The sequence below is a fragment of the Dermacentor albipictus genome, chromosome 5 (genome assembly GCF_038994185.2).
Source record: "Dermacentor albipictus isolate Rhodes 1998 colony chromosome 5, USDA_Dalb.pri_finalv2, whole genome shotgun sequence".
NCBI classification, from domain to species: Eukaryota; Metazoa; Arthropoda; class Arachnida; order Ixodida; family Ixodidae; genus Dermacentor; species Dermacentor albipictus.
Genome location: NC_091825.1, coordinates 114850407 through 114871193, shown reverse-complemented (window position 1 = coordinate 114871193; position 20787 = coordinate 114850407). Strand labels below are relative to the sequence as shown.

The following is a 20787-nucleotide window of genomic DNA, read 5'->3' as shown; positions in this document are numbered from 1 at the left end:
CGTAGCAGGGGGCGGCAGAAAGTTAGGTGGGCGGATGAGATTAAGAAGTTTGCAGGAGCGGCATGGCCACAATTAGTACATGACCGGGGTTGTTGGCGAAGTATGGGAGAGGCCTTTGCCCTGCAGTGGGCGTAACCAGGCTGATGATGATGATGATGAAACTCACCACCAAGATTCAGCGCCCGTTCTTCAGCCGTCGATGCTTCGCCGCTGAGCCTTTTCAATCGCGCTGGGTGTCTCCTAGTGTCGACCTCGACAGCTCGGCGTCTACTCGACGCTTCGAAATCGCAGCGGGTCTATCGGTTCGAACTTCATGGGCAGCGGCGTCTCGGCTATCGTCTGTTATTTCTCCCGTTTCACTTCCTCCGCGCATTGCCGCAACGTCAAGACCATACACCCTGACCCCATCCCGTCTGATCTACAACTCCAGGAGACGTTGATATGACACACGTGCGAACACAGGCGAGCGCGATCCACCCGAAACCGTTGAAGACCCCGCGCGCGCAGCCGGCGGCAAGGTTGTCACGTGATCCGGCGCCAACCTCCACGCAGTAAATATTCGCACAACGTGCACGAGAGCCAGCTGTTTTGCACCTTCCCGGGGCTGGGGTAGAGGGGGCTTTCGGTACAAACATCGCAGAGGTCCGGTTCCCTTCCCCTACACTACACTTCTGCGTTCACAATGCACGAAGCGCACTTTTCATTGAAACCAGCCGGATTTAAAGGACTACTGAGTAGACTATGCGGGCGGAATATTCCAGATATTTTTGGGCATATTCCGCGCAAGCCGTGCCACTTATTTGGGCTCTTTAATATCCTGTTTGGCGAGATATATATATACCGCATGGAATACAAGCCCGTAGATCCCTTTCTTGACATGCCTTACAAGCTAACAGGAGATTACCACTATGTTCCTTAGCGTAGGAATTCACTGTTCTGTGAACTGATATTTGAAAAAAAAAATGTAAATAAAGAGAGGCAAACTGTGCAGGAACCATGACAATGATGGCAATGTAAACGAACAGCTGAATGCTTCTAGAAAGCTACTTGTTTTGTTAAAGGAATGATGCCCTTGAAGGCATATACAGTAGACTGCATGCAAACGCAACTTGAAGGGACAGAAAGAAACATTCCATTAATTAGTTTTGTTAAGGTGAAGAACACCAAATTTACTAATAGCTGTTTGAAAAGCACCGAGTGCTTTAGGTTTACTGTGGTGAAACAAGAAAATCATTATTGTGCTCTGCTTTGATTATTGCTTTGCATACTTCCCAAAAATACCGCCGGAGGCCTCGCATTCAAATTAGCAATGCAGATTCTCAACTAAATGTCTTGTCTGGCCTAAAACAGTAACACGCATTAGAGCTGCAAACGCCTATGTCATTACTGTCACTAAAATCATTGTCTTCATCACGAACTTCAGAGATTTTATCTTCAACACTCTCCTCAGAGCAGGTAACAGAACGTCAGCTAAAGTCTCGTACTCCTGCAGAGTACACGAACCAGTAGCGACAACCTGACTGTAACACTCTTCCATCTTGATAGTGTTGCCTTACTCTTGAGCATTAGCTTGCCTAGCCAAGCCCTCGTGGTGTAAATGGTGGTGTAGCGCTCGTCATTCGTCTTTTCTCCCTGTGCAAGTTGTATTTCTTTTCGCCCTAATTTTCCTCATTAGCAGTGAAAATAGAAATACTGTTGAAACTTCGATGCCTTAATTTACCCGTAGAGAGAACCAGGCCATTAACCAGCACATCTGTGATGGTAGTATAGGTGGCTATACACATAAGCTGATTTGTCATATTTGTGTCGTCTCGAGCAGTGCGAATGCTGGCGTGGAAGGCGGTTGGCCCCTTCAGAGACCCCACAGCTCTCACGTAGGTGTATGTGCATCTCAAAGAGTTATAATGGCGGGCCGTTCGGTGACAAATGTGCCCCACAGCTCGTTTGCACGAGAACATGTGCGCTTTGTGTCAGTGGCTTTGTAACGGCAACGAAAGTTCATCCATGATTGACCACCACAAGAATGGTTGAGTCAAAAGAAAGCCATTCACTTTAAAAGAAGACAGTGCTATTATTTTCAAACAATACAGCTTTTAATGTGCCATGACGTTTCTTGTACAAAAAAAAAAATGTATGAAAACGGCAACAACTCACGAAGCCACAGGGTAATTTTGCAGAGCAGCTATATGTATACTGGCGATACAATTTAACGGGACTGCGGCAATGGCAACAAAGGGGCAGTCCTCTTCAAGAAAACAGCATATGCACAGACATGCATGCTAGTACGCTAGTTCAGATGAAGTGCCAACATGTTTAAACGTGTTAAACAGCTAAGCAAGAACAACTCATTAGTGAAACACTACAGAAAATCATCTCTTATATAAAAAGAAATTGCACAGTTATGCTCCGCCGAGATTCATTTGTAATGACGAAGACACAATGCATGATAACAATCTCCCCCCAAAAGAATGTGGTATCTCCATGCATTCCTTCCCTACTACGTAGACAACATGCTGCTCATGTACTGGAGAACCCTAAATACCATTGCAAGAACATCACTGTCCTAGATAGATACACATCCATATGTATAAACAGGCTGAAATAAATAAAGGTTAAAACCACTGAAGTTTCAACGGCAGAACAAAGTATACCACGTGCAGTAATCTCTACAGTGCACTCCTTCGCCTTAAAAAATAACAAGGTGTACAACACAAACGGGAGCAAGCATGCGTACAAATCAGCATGGTAGACATGTCTTGTTTTCCTGCATAACTTGACCTAAACAGCAAAATTTAGCTTCGCTACATTGTCTGTGTCGCTACATTGCCTTTGCAACTAGACACGTGAAAACCAAAGCTGGAAGCCTACTCAATACACAAGGTGTCCCCAACGCACCTTGGGACAAGCCCTTAAAACTGCAACTGCACCGTACAAAATGAAAAGTGTGCAGTGCAGATGGCAGTTTCCTGCAAAATTACAAGAGTCCTATGTTGGCATGTTAACCAGTCAAATTAGTACCGCCTGACCCCCACTGTTCACACACCACTGGTTAAACACCCTCGTTCAGAACCATCAATTTCTTTTTTTTATCAAAATGGTATCATGCAAAACATGCTTGTTGCAGTCTGTTAGAAATTGAAAAATAGACGATGCATAGCACTAAAAGCTCTCTGTTGTTGCTGGCATCCATTGGCGATTTTCTCCTGCCAAGCTCTTCTGCCTCAAAAGTTAATTGAACATGGAAAAATATATCAAAAATGCAAACCACTCAGGGTATGATGTATAACACATACCATTTTGTGTCAGACGTGTCCCGTATAGGACTGTGCATGATACAGTGATAATCTTGCTGCATTACAACTGGCAAAACCAGAAAAAATATTTACTACTAAAGTATTTTCAAACATTATTAGAAATCTGTCAACTGCATGCTTTAAGAACCGCTGAATCATAATGCAGGAGACAGTGCTTCACATTTCTGAGCTGAAGCAATGAGATTAAACAAATTAGTTGCTCTTCCCATGTGAACATTTTGATGCATGGGGTTATTGGCCAACTTCGTCTATGGTATCTTCGGAAAAGACACGCTTGTTTTTTGAACATTTTCAGAGCAGCCGCATGAACCTAACTACACATTTTTTTACTTCCAGTTTCTGCATTAGAGGCTGTATTTCAACGCAGCTTCATTATGGGCCCAGTGTGGAAGTACAAGTGTGACCAGACCACACGTCACACCTTAGGTAAATTTGGTCAAAGTTATTAAATGGATATGCTATGAAAGCGGATTATAACAAAACGAAGACGTGCGGTTACTTGCAAGTCTTGATCTGAGGCTGTGTCTCCTAGAGATAATCACGAGTACAAAAAGTTTACCAAAGCAAGATTATTCTGTACAGTTCTGTACCCAATACAAAAGACCACAAGACAGGAAAGAACTAACTTTAATGATATGATGGAGGCGCAGCAGACTATTTCTCAAATATATGCTCTAGTCATTGCTTCCCATTATCCTATCTACACAAACCAAAAACTAACCATAAAAGGGTGTCTCTGGCTTGTGCTTTTTATTCTTAGTTAGCGCACACAGAAATAATTCCTATGACTACCAACATGAATACTCTCTCCTTATCTCTCACTTGCATAACTTTAACCTTTATTATACATAACTTACCTCTAAAATGTATTCAATGTATGCATACACTGATTGTGGACTTTCGTTTTTCCTTTCTTTCCCACTAAAAACAATATAGAAAATACAAAACGCAGTGCACCCTAAAGAGTGTGACTCCAATCTTTTTCTTTATTTTCCTAGCAGTGGAGAAGGGGGCCAATACCAGCTGATGTTGTCACATCACTGGGCCAGCATGACTTGAAGAGGAGCTAGCACTGTCCAATGCAGGACCAACATTGGTCAGGACAGGCCCCCTTTCCTGTGTGATGAGTGCTGCTTGATTTGAATTGAAAGCCATATGTGTGGAGTGCTCAAGTCTATTGCTGGGCCAAGCACCTTTCAAGACTAAAGAGACGAAGGCTGCTTCAAGTGTGCCCGGTAGGAACACAAGCTAGGTTCATATGCTCAGCACGTGGATATTGCCATAGTTTGCAAGAACGCGCGGCTCTTTTTACCCCTCATCAAGGGCTTTGTGCACAAACTTATCACACTCTAGAAGAAAGTCCTAAGTCTTAGCTCTGTCAAAATATCTCATCTATGACATACATGTATATACATTTCGAAAGGCAAGAGCCACCTGTGACAATATTTTACAGTGTATCACATATGCACTTGAACACGACTTCAGGATTGCTCACTCTGACCACTGAGATTCCATCAAGTCGTTAGTGTTTCAGGCCATAGAGTGATCATATGGTTCAGTTTTCTTGTAAAACAAAGAAGCAAACTCGATCAGTGAAGTAACTTCTCATATTGAGTTTGCATTATGACGCACGATACCAGCATTGACAATTGAAAACATCGAGCCATACACCCATATCACATGACACCTTCAACGACCACTGTAACCAATAACCTTTCAAATCATCAAGCGCTGTGGGGTCAGCTACATGATCCCACACATTACATCCAATGGAACGTTGTGGATTTCAATGGTCACAGGTTTCGATGCTCATTAAATGTGTGCAATGTGTAAGGGGTCGTTAACAGAACTATGCTCAAAAATAGAAGTGGAATTGTGAATAAACTCATCAGTGCAATTTGTGATAACACCGATTGAAAAGTCTACCTGCTCTGTACAAGTGAAGTTGGTTTTTTACATAGTGTATGAAGAAACAGGACATACGTAAATTGATAATGGTCAAGAAAAAAATTGCCTTATCTACGACATGTGGTACATGATGTGGTAAAACAGGGTGAGCTTAGCTAACCTCAAGGTCCTAAAAGCAGTCTTCCTTTTCTAAGCTCCACAGAATATATATTTTTTAGATGTAAGCTTTGTGTAGATGTAATTCTGGGCATAGCTTTCAATACTGCTAATAATGTAAGAGAAGAAAACAGCAGTTATATGGGAATACGCTCCTTTCAGAACAAAAAGTTCAAATTAATATTGTCGATGTTACAATGTGAACATGCTTCAGTTGAGAAACAAACACCTGGTAACCTTTGTTGTCGCATGCAGTTTTCATTGCAGCTGTTTGAAACACGATAAATAGAACATGCAGTGAGTGTAAGTATTTTTCTGCTGCAGATATCAGATCAGATAAAATGAATGCAAGTACAGAACATTCCAGAAGCTGCACGCTGTTGAGATGGGAAACAGTCTTCTGAGTGAAGTATTTGTCAATGCAATGATTATGTTGCCATTTATAAAGAGTAAAATGTTCACCTTACAGCACCCCACAGATTAGGACAAGAATAAATGCTATTGCCACAGGTGCAAGAAAAGAAAGAAAGAAAGAAAGAAGAAAAAATACCAGATTTCTATGAAATTCTAGTCAATATGTGACCCTCTCACAAAAGAACATTAAATAGTAGCTTTACAACTCTCATTAAAATGTGAAAGAAAGATAAGGGTAAATGACAGGATATGCCACATACACACACACACACATGGGCAGTTTATCTGGTCCACTGAACCGTTTAGAACAAGACATGACCTTAGGATGATATTAGCTGTAAAAGCCATAAATATTTGAACCAGGGAAGAATACTAATTCGTAAAATGGAAGCCACATAAAACATGCACTGCTTCTTTGCTGTAATGAAACACATGCCAGGAAGCACGGAACGATTCAGAAACATAGCAAGAGAAGCAATTCGTAAACCCTCTTGCTTTTGTAAGCATCCTATTTATAAAGCATAAAGCATTCTGGCACATCAAAAATAGGGAAATAAACTCAAGTGATGTGACTTGACAAGTTTAACACAGATAAAGTGTCACCACATCGAAATTGTGACAGTTTATAAGGCAACCATATCAGGCAAGCTGGCGCGGCCATCGTGTCATTGCATGGAGAATGTTGAACTTGGGACTGTGTTTTGTTAACACTCCATTTCATTTTACATTCTTTCTGCCTTTTGTAATTGGCTCGAATATGGCGTGGCTGCTGCTGCATTGCTGTTATCACTTGGATCCCTTTGAAAATTGTAAAGCTAGCTTTCCTGCAAGACAGTTTGCCCTACTAATGGCGGCTTGGTCGTTTTTGCATGCAGCGTGCACAAGCACAGCTTGCTTGTATTACGACATGGAAAATGTAGGTGAGGCGACGTTAAGGAAACAAAAGCGACGTGACGAAGGCATGCGTGAGAGGCAATCCCCGGCACGCGCAGGTGGAACTTAATTTTCATTTGAACAACGACTGGTGCCACCATTAGTTTAGCAAATGTGCAATGTAGAGGAACAAACTTACACATTAGGAAAAGGGTCCATAAAAAAATGAAATAGAATGTCGCAAAACACAGGCCTAAATCACCCTAATGCTCATGGTTGTGAGGTGTCGAGGGCGCAGTGAAAGAAACTAGCTTCTCATTTTCTGACGAGCTGAGAAAGAATGCAACTTGTTTTGTAATCGACAACACGAGGCAGTCGCAAAGCGAAATTTCATTTCAAAATAATTTTCATAACTGCAATTAAATGCTGTTACTACTGTCTAGTGTTTAGGGTAAGGCGACTCGAAATAAATTGGCCAGAATAAAGGTGCCAATAATAATGACAAAAAATGAGACCGTAAACGGACATTAAAATATTGATTTCATCTAGACTGGAGGATCACATTGCTCGTATTGTGAACAGTTTGTCCTCCTATAAGCAAAAGCTTGCTGTGAAAAAAAAAAAAAGCGAAGGTGTAATTTTTTAAATTACTGAATTGGCTACGTGTAACTTCATAGATTTCGGTAGTGTCTGCTAAGGCCTGGATAACTGCTTGTTGACAGAAACGAGTCAATTGCATTCTAAAATAACAAGGACAACCAACCTGGCAAATTCTGCGAACACTCCCTGCTGAAGGGCACAAACATAAAGAAGATGCAGTGATACCTGCGATGTCACGATGCCATCAATGCCACGATTTGGGTGCTGAATTCAAGAAGACGAGTTTGTCCTCTGTTTTTTCAATAGTATATTTCTTCTACCAACGAAATGCACATTAGAATTTTGAAGGGATAATTCGCCAGCTTAAACTGTGTCATTATGTTAATGTCCCTTTAATGCACAAGGAACAGAGGGCCATAGCAGTTTTCAAGCGAGAAACAAGAACTTTACAAGAAAATACAATGTTGTGGAAAGAGAGCCATTATGTAAATGCAAGATGTCTGTTTGAAGGATAAGAGAAAAAAAAAAAAGCCTGTCATTACCAATGGAAGTGTGTTACTACCTTCTACCGACATGCACGTATTCTCCCCACACGATAATGTTTGTACAACGTGTGACGTGGATGACGAGCGGTGCATCAAAAATAACACTGCCGCCATGCCCAAGGAAAACAATCTCAGTAGGCTAACGTTGGCAAATAATCACTTCAACGCAGAAAAGGAAAGAAAACGAAGAGGTGATTGCAGCTATGATCTGCCGCTCTGAAAGCACGCTTGCTAAGCGGCTTTTGATGTGGCGCTGGCTTGAAACTTGTCATTTCGGAAACGCCATCAAATCTCCCAAGGGTATAAGCACTGTAGGCACTCTAAGGTCTGCATATTACCTGCACATGTTGTGAACAGTGGTTCCCACATCCCAACGCTGCCACGAGCCACTCTGGATGTAGTGGTTATTGTCATTTTCATTTTCAGGAGCCTCGGAAACAAGGCCTGTGATGTTAGTAGGCGTGCTCTCTGTTACCGGCGGTGTCATCGACGGGTCTGACGGCTCTGACATGTGCTTGCACAGCATTTACGCCACATGTCAAGTCCGCAGTTTGTAGCTAGTAGAACCAAGAGGTGGTCGGTTTCATCCGGAACCTGGGGCTAGTTGCCGATACACGATAGGCCGATTGTTGAGGCAACAACCTCATCGTACGCTCTCCGTGCGCCAAGGGGGGAGGTCTTCTGGAAAATCGCAATACAGCCCAGCCGGAGGTAGCTGCAACCATTCTTTCTTCCACCACCAGAAGACAGTTGATGAGCATGCAGGTCCGTCTTAGCTTTCATTGTGTTTTCAGTCGAAGCACGCGTGGCGCCGGCAGGGCTTAGGTTGAGCCTCTAGCGTTATTTGTTGACTTGCCATGTATGTTCACGTGAGGCTGAAGATGACTCGGCGCTCGCCGCATGACTCATACACAGTTACACACCGTACTAGTTGAGCTAGCAGACCAGTTCTGATGGGCCCGGCTGAGCTGCGGTGCTGCTCCTGAGCAGCGGCTGACAATGCCGGTCTTTCTCTTCGTGCTCTGTACCCGAGTGGACCGCATTCTCATGGCCACTGTCGATGATCTCCTCTGCACAGTTCCCCAGAGGGAGGACATCTTCCTTCTGCTCGCCCTCGCCCCAGCCAAGCGCAGAAAGACGGTCGAGCGAGATGATGGAGGAAACAATCTCTCCAACCGTCATGGGCGGCGCCTCCTTGAGTTCGCGCTTGTGCCGCCATGTGATCAGAAGCCAGTCGAGGAAGAACAGTAGCCCAGCGGCCACTTTGAGGCCGGAGCAGACGGCAATGTACCTACACAAACAGCGAAATAAATGAGTGAATGCGAAAATGATCTCCTACGTTGTGTGGCTCAGTGGAGCTTTTCACATCTGTCCTTCGCCCCCTTCTGATTATCTGTTGCTTTCTCGTGATGCAAAAATATTTAAGACATTAAAACATAAGAAACAAACAATTCGGAGCCAGCAGACCTTAGTAATTGACTGCATACGTGCCTGCGTATGGCGTTTAAAATTGGCAAAAATCATGTAATTATGGGGGTGTGGCACGCATTTAAAAAAACTAAAACTTTGCACGAGCACATGCCATTTATGGAATACATGCACAGTTTATTGACGATGATTTAGCTTTAGACCCAGTGCACAAGCAGTCCCAAACTTGGGACATAAGAGATGGAGCACGAGGCATCCCAATCATGAGCACGTACTTAGTGGCTCAAGCTAGCAGACAAGTTGGGTCACTGGGTCGGTGTAAGAGGATCCAAGGTGTCTAATGTAGGCAAAGATTGCTTTGCACTAAAAGAAAAGGTAAATTAATTTTTCCATTGAACCAGGATCCTTAGCAAGGCGTGATGTAACATTGTGCAGTGAGGAAGGCTTGATACAGCAGTGACGACCAAATTTTGTGTGGTTGGAAATATTTCTAGCAGTTAACCGAAAATTAGAGCCATCAAGGCACCGGCAATATTTGAATGAAACTCACCTCAGTCGAAACTGCTCAATGTCATACACTAAGCAGAAGCCCCCTGGCTTGCCGCAGTGAGCCTTTCGAAGGATACAGGACGAATCTATCACATTACCAAACATTATTGGCGCTGGGATGTAACCTGGAAGCAGATACAAAGAATGTCAATGTCTATCATTACAAACATTCTAAAGATTGCATTGTGTCGCAACATTACAAATTTTAGTAAGAATAAAATACTAAAAAAGACCAGATGTTATGGCTATGTTAGGCTTAGCCATATCTCTGACTATTGCAACTGTATTATTTAGCTTGAAAGACTCCATGTTTTGGAACTGACACAGCCTCATTGCACACCTGATTTTTTATTTGAACTAGTTACAAGTCTGTTTAGTTAAACAGTTTAAATTCTTTTGCTTGTAAAAACCATCAAATGTTTTGAGTTGCAGCTTCCATGGTATTGTACAAAACGCGTGCTCGCTACTATTGCAGCTCGAACTCATTTAAGCAAGCTGTATTCTTGTATTGTTAGATAAAGGTGGTTGATTAAATGACAGGCTTGGTTCAAAATTCATATGTATACTATCAGAGAACACAAGAGAGCTGGGACAAAGGAACAAATGCTTGAATATGTATTATCAGCATAAGCTTTTAGTGACAGATAACTATTTCACTGCAAACAATATGTAGCTTAATGGAACCATGATTTTGGTATCCCACACAACTTTGAGCTGTCTGTCTAAAAAAGTTGTGCTCCATTTATGTGTGCTGTCTTTCACCTATGTGGATGCCTGCTGTGCCTCTAATACAGAGCTATTGATTTCACACCGGCAATATGTTCATATTGCTGGTGTGAAATTGATAGCTAATATTAGCTTAGCATAACACAGACAATGTGCATGCATGAGCAATGGGACAGTATAAAAAAAAAAGGGATTTCGTTTGTTACTGTAAATCTGTGCAAGATGCTAATTAACGGCACAGAATGCGGTTCGTTGCACACTTACCAAATAACCTAAATATTACAAATTGCATTCCCAATGCGAAGGACCTCTCTTCTTCACCAACAGATCTGAAAGCGTGAAAAGAAAGCAGTTTAAGCATGATTTTAGTGCCTGCACGAATGAAGTCATAAGTGGAAACAATGACAGATATTAAAATACCTGTTTGCTGCCTGTATATGTCCACCACAGTTTCATGCTTTACATGCTACCTGCCATTGGCTACGCGAATTCGCTACTCACCATGCATGCATGGTTCGATTCATATGGCTACAGTGCTCACATGTGCCAACTCTGTCCCTCTGTGTCCATTTTTTGCATTGAACATTTAAGCATTTCTTAAGAACAAGACTAAACTTCAGCACTTGCATTCATGGGAAAGGCAAGAAACTGGCCATTTAGCACGGCAAGGCACGTATCACACAATGAAAACATCCCATTTTTCTCCCACTACATGGTGACATAAAATTCCAAACTGGACAAAGGAGATTTTGATCTGGTGATGCAAGCACTCTAGCCACTCCTCCACTGTTGATACTTCCTCAGTTATCCCTGGTGCCTAGAGTAGACACTGCCAATTCAGTCGAGTAATGACCACTTCTCTCAGCCATTCATCAGCCATGTGAATGAAGAAGCTAAACACTAAGACGGAGGTTCGAGTCCCTGGACTGTTACTTTGACTAAACAAGCCTCTCTGGTGTGAATTTACCAGTTTATATTGTTCCGTGGTGGCACACCAATAAGAGAGGAGAGGAAAAGCAGTTGCATACCGGCATAACACACAAGTGGTCAAAGTTCTGCTGCGAGTAACACATATGGGTTCGCCTCGAAGGGTTGACGATGGCTGGGATCAAATCTTTGAACCCATATAAATTTTTCTTAAACAGCAAACTTTTTTTTTTAAACAAGCCATGTCAGTTACATCACAGCTGTACGCTACTGAAGCAACATCAGGCAGGATGGCATTTAGCTTTGCTCAATTTTCTGTACATACATGCAGAAAAAAAAAAAAGTTCATTCATACTCTCAGGTGGATACTAATTTACCCTTTCAAAATGAACAGTCGACAATCATTTAGAATTGAAACAGATATTTTGCGCATGTTCAAACAGACGTCATGCACATGTTGGGAGGGATAAGGGAAACATTTTTCGGCAGTCAGCCGGGCTCACCGCAGTATGATCATGAGCAGTGGCATCTGCGTGATGGAGACCACCAGAGTCATGGCAAACAGAAGCACCATGAATGGGATGAATGCCAGACACGGCTGCGGACACGGCCCGCTGGTCGCCAGCGGTACGGCTGTCACTTCGGGGTTCATGGTCACATTAGGCACGATGCAGGCACACGACGTGTAGTTGAGCTGCACGAGGAAACCGACATACCTAAAGGTTACAGCGTGCTCCAAGGGGGACAGGAATTGGAAATGGCATGTTAACACATGCATACCATTTTCCTAATAAAAACACAAATGGGAACACTGTTTACGGGGCACCTTTGCATGCCTATCCAGGCAAAGGAACACTAAAGAAATACGAAGCTGTGCTAGATTAGTCTTACATTTCTGGAATAGCCAAACAAACCAGTTTTACTGTGATCTGGGACTAAGCACGTCCGAAACAAACAAAAGCAAAAGATAGGCACATTAAGAAATCCAGAACAGCTGCCCTTGAATTCATGGACTTTTACCATGGCTGCTTGAATCTATTTGATTGTTTACAAGTGAAGAAAGACTACAATGCATGACAACTCGGGAAAAGCTGAAGGTGGCAACATGGTGGGGGGGGAAGGCTTTTTCCTGTGCTAAAACGGCCACAAGTCATGAGGATACTGTTACGGGGATGTTGGGAGTATAGAAGATTATATTTGCAATATATATACAAAATGAGTCTGAGTAGTTAAGATGGCTGACCACCAACAACCCGCAGCAGCCAGCGTCTCGTGATCTTCTTCTTCCTCTCTTCGTTCATTCTTCCGTAACAATACTGTGAAATTTGTGACATCAAACTGGCATCATTGGCATGGCAGTTTCGGCCCCATGTTCAAGATGGAAGGCCTGGCCATGCTTTTCGCCCGTTTTATGTGTCAACAAAATGCAGAATACCCAAAGAAATCTCAAAGCATGCTCTACTTGTTTAAACTGATGTCATGTTCCATTCTAATGTTTCTCAATATCATGTGGGTTGGAACACGGCACAGTAGATGAGAGAAATTAAATAATAGAAGGGTGTTTAGCTACATTAAGCAGGCACAGCTGCATGGAGTTTGAAAGCTTATCATTTATATGCCATCATGTGCAATTGTCCTGTTGGTTAGTATGTAGCCTGGCAGCTGAATCTTTCTGCATACAGTGCTAGCTACTGGGCATAAACAAAGCAGCAGATGACTACTTTCTGCAGATGTGGGAGGAGATAAGTTTGAACATGTCACGTAGTCTTTGGGGATTGAACCCAAAGTGACATGAGGTGTCAGGGCCATCTTGGCCTCAGGCCTCCTCAGAGAACAAGGATAGAAAATAAGCGAGTTGGTACTGTTTCATGGCTAACAGAGTCAAATCTCGATAATTCGAACTTGAAGGGGCCTAAAAAGTTGTTCGAATTAAAGGAAGCTAATCGAATGGAGGACTCACCTGCAGTGGTGCATGTTTCAGAAGATTGATTCACACGTATTTACAAATTACAGTCAGCTATTAGGCGTATCAGTGTTTGTACTGTGATAGGAGGTGGTGGGTGCACGCGTGTATAAAAAAAGGCAACATATCATGTTCCGTGACTATTGCCCCTTTGAACTTATGGTATGCTTCACCGCGCAAAAGTTGACTTTCGGCAACCAGCATTATGCAACGCGCTGTGCTTTCCGCGGTCCAAAAACATTGGCGAGGGTTACAAAGGCGGAGTCGGCGCCATTGCTAACAGTGGCAAATTGTTTCAATGAAAAACACGGCACCAAACACTATCGAATGTCGAAGTAGCTAGGCCTAGCGTTGTCGTGGTGCGGCTACGGCTGCCAGCGAAACCACCGGCTCGAGGCGGCGCGATAATTAAAATGGCAGTGGTGGTGGCTTCGATTAATGTTATTTGGGACCTGCGGTCATGACAAAATGTCCGGAAAGTCCGAAGGCGAAGGTATTTTGCGCCCGAAATTTCAGACGTTCTTATAAATCGACTCTATAGGGTACATGGCAGTTCCGCGGCACTAACAGAAGTCACTAACCCATCACGAACAGGAGTAATCAGTGATGTGCGCTTGCAGACGCCTGCACAAGCCTCCACACAAATTTCCACCATGTATTCATTTTTTTTTTTCTTTGTGCACGGCGATGAGAAGTCTCTCCTAAGCTTTTCCTCTATGGCGGGGTCAGAGGAATGCTTAGTCGAAGGCACCGCCGTGTCATTTGGCACGCTGCTGAGAGCATTGTTAAAGTACAGTATATTCAAATTAACTTTCATAAATGCTTGCGCATTCGAATCACCGGGAATTTTTGCTCATTGGAATACACATAACTTTGATGGGACAACAGTGTCAGTTCAAATAAACTGAAAGTTCGAATCAAGCGTTTTCAAATTAACAAGAGTCGATTGTAACAATAGCACGTTGAAAATGAAGATGAAGGAAGGCATAGGCACGGTGCCTCTGTTGTGTCTACACCTTCCTATGTCCTCGTTTTCAGCGTGCTGTAGTTATTAAATGAGCCTCCTCGGAGAGACCTGCTCTTGTAAATCTTGTGGTGTTCGAATGAAATCATTTGAAACTTTCTATGATCTCTTCTCTGTGCTTTTAGCCATGCCATTAGAGAGATATTACTTGTCCGTAAACGAGTTATTCTTTGCGAATAACCTGGTTATCAAAGATGTTTACAAGGGTGACCATTGGCGGTGCCATCTTGTGGCACAAAGCTAAACCACTGAGAACACAGAGCTATTATTGCAGTGTCCAATCCCATTCTTCTTAGCTTCTCGTATAAAGTGTAAGCAGTGACATAATCGTCAACATGCAAATCATTTAAATTTTTTTGGTCATAAACGCCAAGGTAACACAACATTGTGTCTAACATGTTGTGGTTATCAAGACAAAGCATCACGAGATGTTGCTGCTCCCAGCATTGCTACTGCTGTCCCCGCCTCCAGTAACCCTGTATTCCGTAACATATAATACATTTATGTACAAGCTAAAACTGTTTATTCACAAACAAGCTAAACCAATTTTGCACTCTGGTAGAAGTGTCCTTCATACGACTGCCTGCTATGTCAGGTACCATTTCTGAGCACTCACGTGTGATCCATGGCCAGCTCCTGGCCGACAGCCTGCATGGCACGGCGAGAAATACGTGATGCCGTTGCGGCCGCAAACAGGCTCGATGTCGTTGGGTGAGCAGCGGCAGCCCATGTTGCAGTCGGCTGTTAGGTTCACCTGGAACGTATCCAGCTCGCTGCTACTGCAGGCGTCACAGAAATAGGGCAGGGGAGAGAAAGAAACAGAGGCTTCAGTGGGAGCAGATGCCGAACAGGCTAGGAGCTTCGTTGCCTGCCATCGAGCATGAGAAGGACTGAATAAATGATAAAACATTTTTGATACAAAGCGGTAAACCTGATGATTTCCTTCTCAAATTTAAAAATATGTTCATTGTGCTTTGTAAGAAATTAGAAAGCTTGAATAAAAGCCTGCTCTCAAAAGTCTACAGCTTACTATTTTGTTTTAAATGTACTAGGTTTCACAAATAACTGAGAAATATATAAAAAGGAGCCAAGGTTGCTTTTTAGGCAGCTGATAAATGGAACCAGCAGCAGAATGATGCACAGAAGTGCAGGAAGACATAAAATGCAGCTCACATGACTGGTTTACCGTTGCAACAAAGCCAACATAAGAAAGCTGAAGGAGCAAGTTGCACGGCACAGCAACGCAACAGCGACCTTCCGTAAGAACACTTACTTGTTGAAGTAAGGAAGTGTGGCCCCAGCCATGCGGATGTTATCACAGCCTAAGAAGTACAGGAGTGTGTAGAGACCCATGCACAGCAGGTTGAAGCAGAGCACAAATTGAATGGCCCCTGAAAGAGAGCAAGCAGGCACAATCATTACACTGTGTGGAGCACTTCACATGTTTGTTTGCTTAATAATTTGTTTATTAATGCAAGAGCGTTCCTTCACCACCCATTTTAGCCAGGCTGGGTATCTGTCTGGCCTCAACATGATGGTCGAGTGAAAAAGCAATGAAGAGAATTTAGTCCGCTGCAAGGAATTGAACCCGGGTGTACAGCAACGTAAGCAATAACTATCCTTGATGCCAAGTTGATACATAGCTCACAAGGGGTGCAAAATTGTACACATCATACTTCGGCCTGTACCGTCCCATATTAGCCATCTTGGGCACCACAGATGAAGATGATATGAACAATGATGCAGTAGAAGTTGCGTAAAATACCATATTTACTTGCATAACTATGGCACTTTGTAGTCAAAAGAATTGGCGCAAATTCAGGGGTGTGATCATCAGGCGGAATAAATTTCCCGCGAAAAGAAAAAAAAATGTTTTTTTCGTCCCACATTTGCTGCGAGATCACAACAGGTTAACAAACAGCCGGCTGCCACTGTAACAGAGTGGGACACCAAAACAAAATGGCAGCTGGCGGAGCAGGCCGAATGTGCTGAACGCGTTTTTTTTCCTTCTCGCAAGTACTTTACGTGCATTGAAACAGTTTCTTATGTACCACTAATGAATAATATCGTTAATATCGGCAAGCTTGCAGCAATAACATAGCCATCTCCACTTTAAGGGGACAAAAACAGAGATGGGCGTGCTTAGCCGCCAGTGACATAGAAATAGATGGCGAGCATGCTGCGAAAACTGTGGCATTTGTCTTCACTACAGTCCTAATATGGCACAGTTCTGCTAAGGGTGTTAGCTGTGTTACAAGCATTGCTGTATGAATAGGATACACTTCTAACTAATCAATGTGAACGTGGCTACTATCGTGATTTGTTGTGTGCCCATGAGTGCAGACAAGAGGAATCAAAAGGCGCCTTTTTTTGTTGTTGTTGACCACAACCATTATAAAGCCTACAAATAATAAAGCCAAGGCAAGTTTGGTTGTAGATTCTTTTTTTCATGGAAGTGCAGAAAGTGACGAAAGGAATGAAATGGGGCATCTGCTCAAGAATCTGTTTGGTGTGTGCAGACCGCTCAATATGGCTTGAAGAGTCGTTTCCATAGCATTCGACAGCATTCAACAGATGGTAAGTGCGATCATCATTAGGTAGACTTGGCACACGACATATTGCTGTGACAAGTTCGGGGTGTTATCATTACATGGGAAAGGAAAAAAATCGAATTTTGACGACAAAATTCAAGGGTGCAGTCATTACGCAAATGATATCATTATGCAAGTAAATACGGTGTGTGTGTGTGTGTGTGTGTGTGCACGCGTGTGTGTGTGTACTTTGTGCGAGTTCTCTCGCATAACCTAGACAGTCACTCTAGGTGGGTTCTGCTGACATTTCTTTATCCAGAGGGAGTGATGCGAGTACTAAATAAGGGGGTAAAGGGAACCAAGTGTACTGCCAGCATAAATGGAAACATGAACAGGAAGAAATTGGTGGGAACACCTATTATGTATACAATTACATGCTAGTGCAACATGTGATCACATTGAAGCCATTTCCTGTGCACTGTGGAGCCCTAAATGCGCATTTAGGAACCTGAATTACGTGGCGTCCTTCACACTGAACAACACTACTAAGTCATGGAGTTTTACCTTTCGGTCTCATTTGGAACTTCTTAAGGACGTAGCCTCCCAAGAATATTCCAACACAGGCACCAGGAATGGCGATTCCACCTGTTTAGGAAAAATAAAGGAAAGGGTTAGTAGGCCTCATATGAGAGGGGACCCAAATATAATCGTAATTGCACTCCTGCGCATCGTGTACTTGTAGTACCAAGGTTGCGTAGCTAGAGCACTGTGGGAGGACCTCTCTCGAGTCAGTGTGAGAATTGGCGTCAACCGACAACCAAGTGTGTGGTTTCTTTGGCATTTCTGTTCGTAGTGCACTCATGAAATGAAGAAATGGCGGATTCTCCCAAATAACATGCAGCGTTGTAGCTTAGTTTTTTAATTGGCAAGAATGCAGCAGGAACTACTGTGATGATGCAAACAGCTTGCAGAGAACATGCTCTCAGTTACAAGAAAGTGTACGGGTGGTCTGCTTGGTTTAAGATGGGGGAATGACCATCGAAGATCATTCTCATTGCCGCCATCCTTGAAGTCTGCGAACCGAAAGCAACACTGCCAAAATCCGTGATCTCATCAGGGACGATCGATGCAGAACCATCGACCGACTCTAAGACTTATCCAGGTTGCTGTGGAGCTCCATTCAGTGCATTTTGCATGAAGATTCTGGAATGCGACAGGTGACTAGTAAGTTTGTGCCCAGACTTCTCAACAAAGAGCAAAGGGATCGTTCTGTGGAAACCTGTTGTGGAATGAGATGCAGTCACAGATGATCGAGCGTTTTTCAGCAAAATCATCACAGGTGACTAGTCATGGTGCTAGGGGTATGATCCCACAAGCAAACAAGAGAAGTCAATGCAAGTCACCAGGCTCGCCTCATCCAAAAAAGCTCGTCAGGCTAAAATGAATTTGAAGACGATGCAGATCTGTTTTTTTTTTACATCAAAGGGGATCGTATACTAAGAATTTGTCCCTCAAAGCCAGATCGTCAACTAATTCTATTTTGACGTGTTTAAACAGCTGCACAGAAATGTGGGGCGAAAACTCCCGGCCTTGTGGAATTCCAGCGAGCGATTCCTGCATCATGACAATGGTCCCATGCATGTGGCTCTCAAGTTCGCCGGTTTTTGGCCTCAACACAGACGACTGCCTTGGCGCACACGCCCTATTCGCCAGATTTGGCTCCTGGGGACTTCTTCCTGTTCTGTCAGATGAGAACGGACTTGAAAGCCAAGAGTTTGCCAATGCCACCGAAGTCAAATGCAATGTAGCGATGGCACTAGTAGGTATAATAAAAGAGGCAGAATTTTCATGGTGCTTCTAACAATGGAATGAACATTTGGACAAGTGCATTAATACTAATGGAGAGTACTTTGAGGGTACCTAAAGCTGCATTTGAAAAAAAAGAAGAAAAGATGTCCATGCTTTTTATCAGGAAATATCAGTTATTTTTGGCACTATGAGATACAGTCACCTGTTTTACTAAAAGAGCAAGTGTAGTGAAGAAGCTAATGCACTTATTATTCTAGAGATTTTTTTTATTCGTGTTCTTATTAAGCCCCCTTCCCCTCCCCCTCACTAATTACAATTTATAAAACTGAGACCTGCTAGGCTTACTAAGCACCTCGTACCCACTTTAATAACATTCAAAATCATTGAACTGTATTGAAAAATCATTTCTTGATAGATGCAAGCCGGTCACATGTGTGTGACTATGGCATTCGGCAAAACTATATTACAGATCCAGGTTTCCTCAACGAACTGAGCCTGCTGCTGGCCAGCAGAAAAGCAGAGCTGTCACCTGTGAAAACGTTGGCTTGCGATTTGCCGATGTTGAACTGAGTCTCCAGGTATTTGGGCAGGAAGACAACAAAGCCACTGACAATGGCCAGCTCCATGCAGGAGCCAAGGCAAGTCACCATGTAGATGGGGTTACACAGCAGGCGCCACATGGATGCTGGGATGTCTGCAGGAGACAAAGAAATTGATTAATTTCGACTCCCCGCCCAGGGCTTTAAGTTCACATCAAGATATTTTATATCTTGTAACATGTGCTAAGGTTCTAGAAAAATTTTACTTAAAACAGAGCCCCGGGACGTAAACCACACTCAGGAGTGCATGGCGTGATTTTTGTAGCATGAGGAACTTAAGTGTGGAAGGATAAGAAAAAGAATGAAGATTTAGCGAAAGACGGACAAACACTTAAGTGCTTTGAACAGAAAAATCACGCCATGAACTTAGACTAACTCACCCACGTCGCTATTCTTATCCAACTCATGAGTTGTTTATTTCAGAGAAGAAAAGGCAGTCTATAGCTATAAAGTAGGCATGTGCCCACATAATAGTAGCCTCTAATCAGACCATGTGATAATTTTTCATAAAAAAGATAACTTCAGCCGAGAACAGCGATAGGTATGCTTCATTGATACAATCTGCACATTGTTTCTGTATGCCATATGCTTCAAGCTACTGCACCCACAAGCGGTTGTATCTTTGCTCCCACCCAGCACATTTTGAACTCGCACACTTGCGGTTTGCACAAGCACATGTCGCAGTGCACTGAGAGGTGGTCACTTCTATTATTTTTACCAGATAATTGTGTTGGGTCTGTCGGTACAATTTGTTGTCAACTGCCTCCGCAGGACCAAGCTCAGCGAAAAGTTCTATTACCACCTCAACTCTGCTTCCTGATGAGTCGGGCAGCCGCTCATAGAGAATTCAAGAATTTTTTTTGCCTTCATACTTTTCATTATTGTGCCTTTGTTGCATGGGCAACCCGAAGTGTCCGCTCGGTGGTAGACCCTGCATTTGCCACATGAATATTGTTGCGTTGTTAAAGTAATTGTGCACATGTCTCCATATCGTGCTTCGTCGTAGCCAGGGTGCGGGGGGCAGTCGAACACCTTCTCCCCCGAAATTTTCTGACGACACTCCCCCCTTATTCCACGGAACAGAAAGTATCAGGACGTGGGCTCTGAAAGAGCGAAATGGATGAAAGGGAAAGTCCGAAGGGGAAGGAAGGGTTGTCATATCACCGTATCTAGACTCGAAGTTTATCCAGTTGGCCCACAAAAGCTGTTGTGTCTATAGTAGCAGCGTTTCCTTGCCTCCTCACATCACCATTTCCATATCCCCCCTGTCAAGAATGGCGAGCTGTGAAAGAAGATTGCCACACAGTTACGACAGGGCGACACGACGCGCACCTCTCCCTCTCCGTCGCTGCAGCTGGGAGGTGTTCAAAGAAGCGGCCTTTGCGCTGGAATCCGCCGTCTTACTCCAGCCCCTTCGACAT

At 43.4% G+C, this 20787-nt stretch overlaps 1 protein-coding gene and 1 long non-coding RNA gene across 5 annotated transcripts in view; one reads left to right on the top strand and one right to left on the bottom strand.

The window, feature by feature from the left end:
* Window positions 1-4410: 4410 nt before the first annotated feature.
* The window catches only part of LOC135920515 (uncharacterized), a 30584-nt gene continuing 14207 nt past the window's right edge, over window positions 4411-20787 (top strand). The window contains exon 1 of the long non-coding RNA XR_010570272.1: window positions 4411-4549. This is a non-coding gene — a long non-coding RNA (uncharacterized lncRNA). The remainder of the gene's footprint in view (window positions 4550-20787) is intronic.
* Oatp30B (Organic anion transporting polypeptide 30B) overlaps window positions 6475-20787 on the bottom strand; it is a 341602-nt gene continuing 327289 nt past the window's right edge. For all 4 annotated transcript variants that reach the window (XM_065454801.2, XM_065454804.2, XM_065454802.2 and 1 more), the window contains 8 exons: window positions 19297-19461; window positions 17523-17603; window positions 15701-15818; window positions 15044-15206; window positions 11944-12134; window positions 10778-10842; window positions 9789-9912; window positions 6475-9101 (listed from right to left, as the gene is read on the bottom strand). In XM_065454801.2, coding sequence (XP_065310873.1) covers window positions 8747-9101; window positions 9789-9912; window positions 10778-10842; window positions 11944-12134; window positions 15044-15206; window positions 15701-15818; window positions 17523-17603; window positions 19297-19461 — 1262 coding nt within the window. In that variant the 3' untranslated portion in view covers window positions 6475-8746. The remainder of the gene's footprint in view (window positions 9102-9788; window positions 9913-10777; window positions 10843-11943; window positions 12135-15043; window positions 15207-15700; window positions 15819-17522; window positions 17604-19296; window positions 19462-20787) is intronic.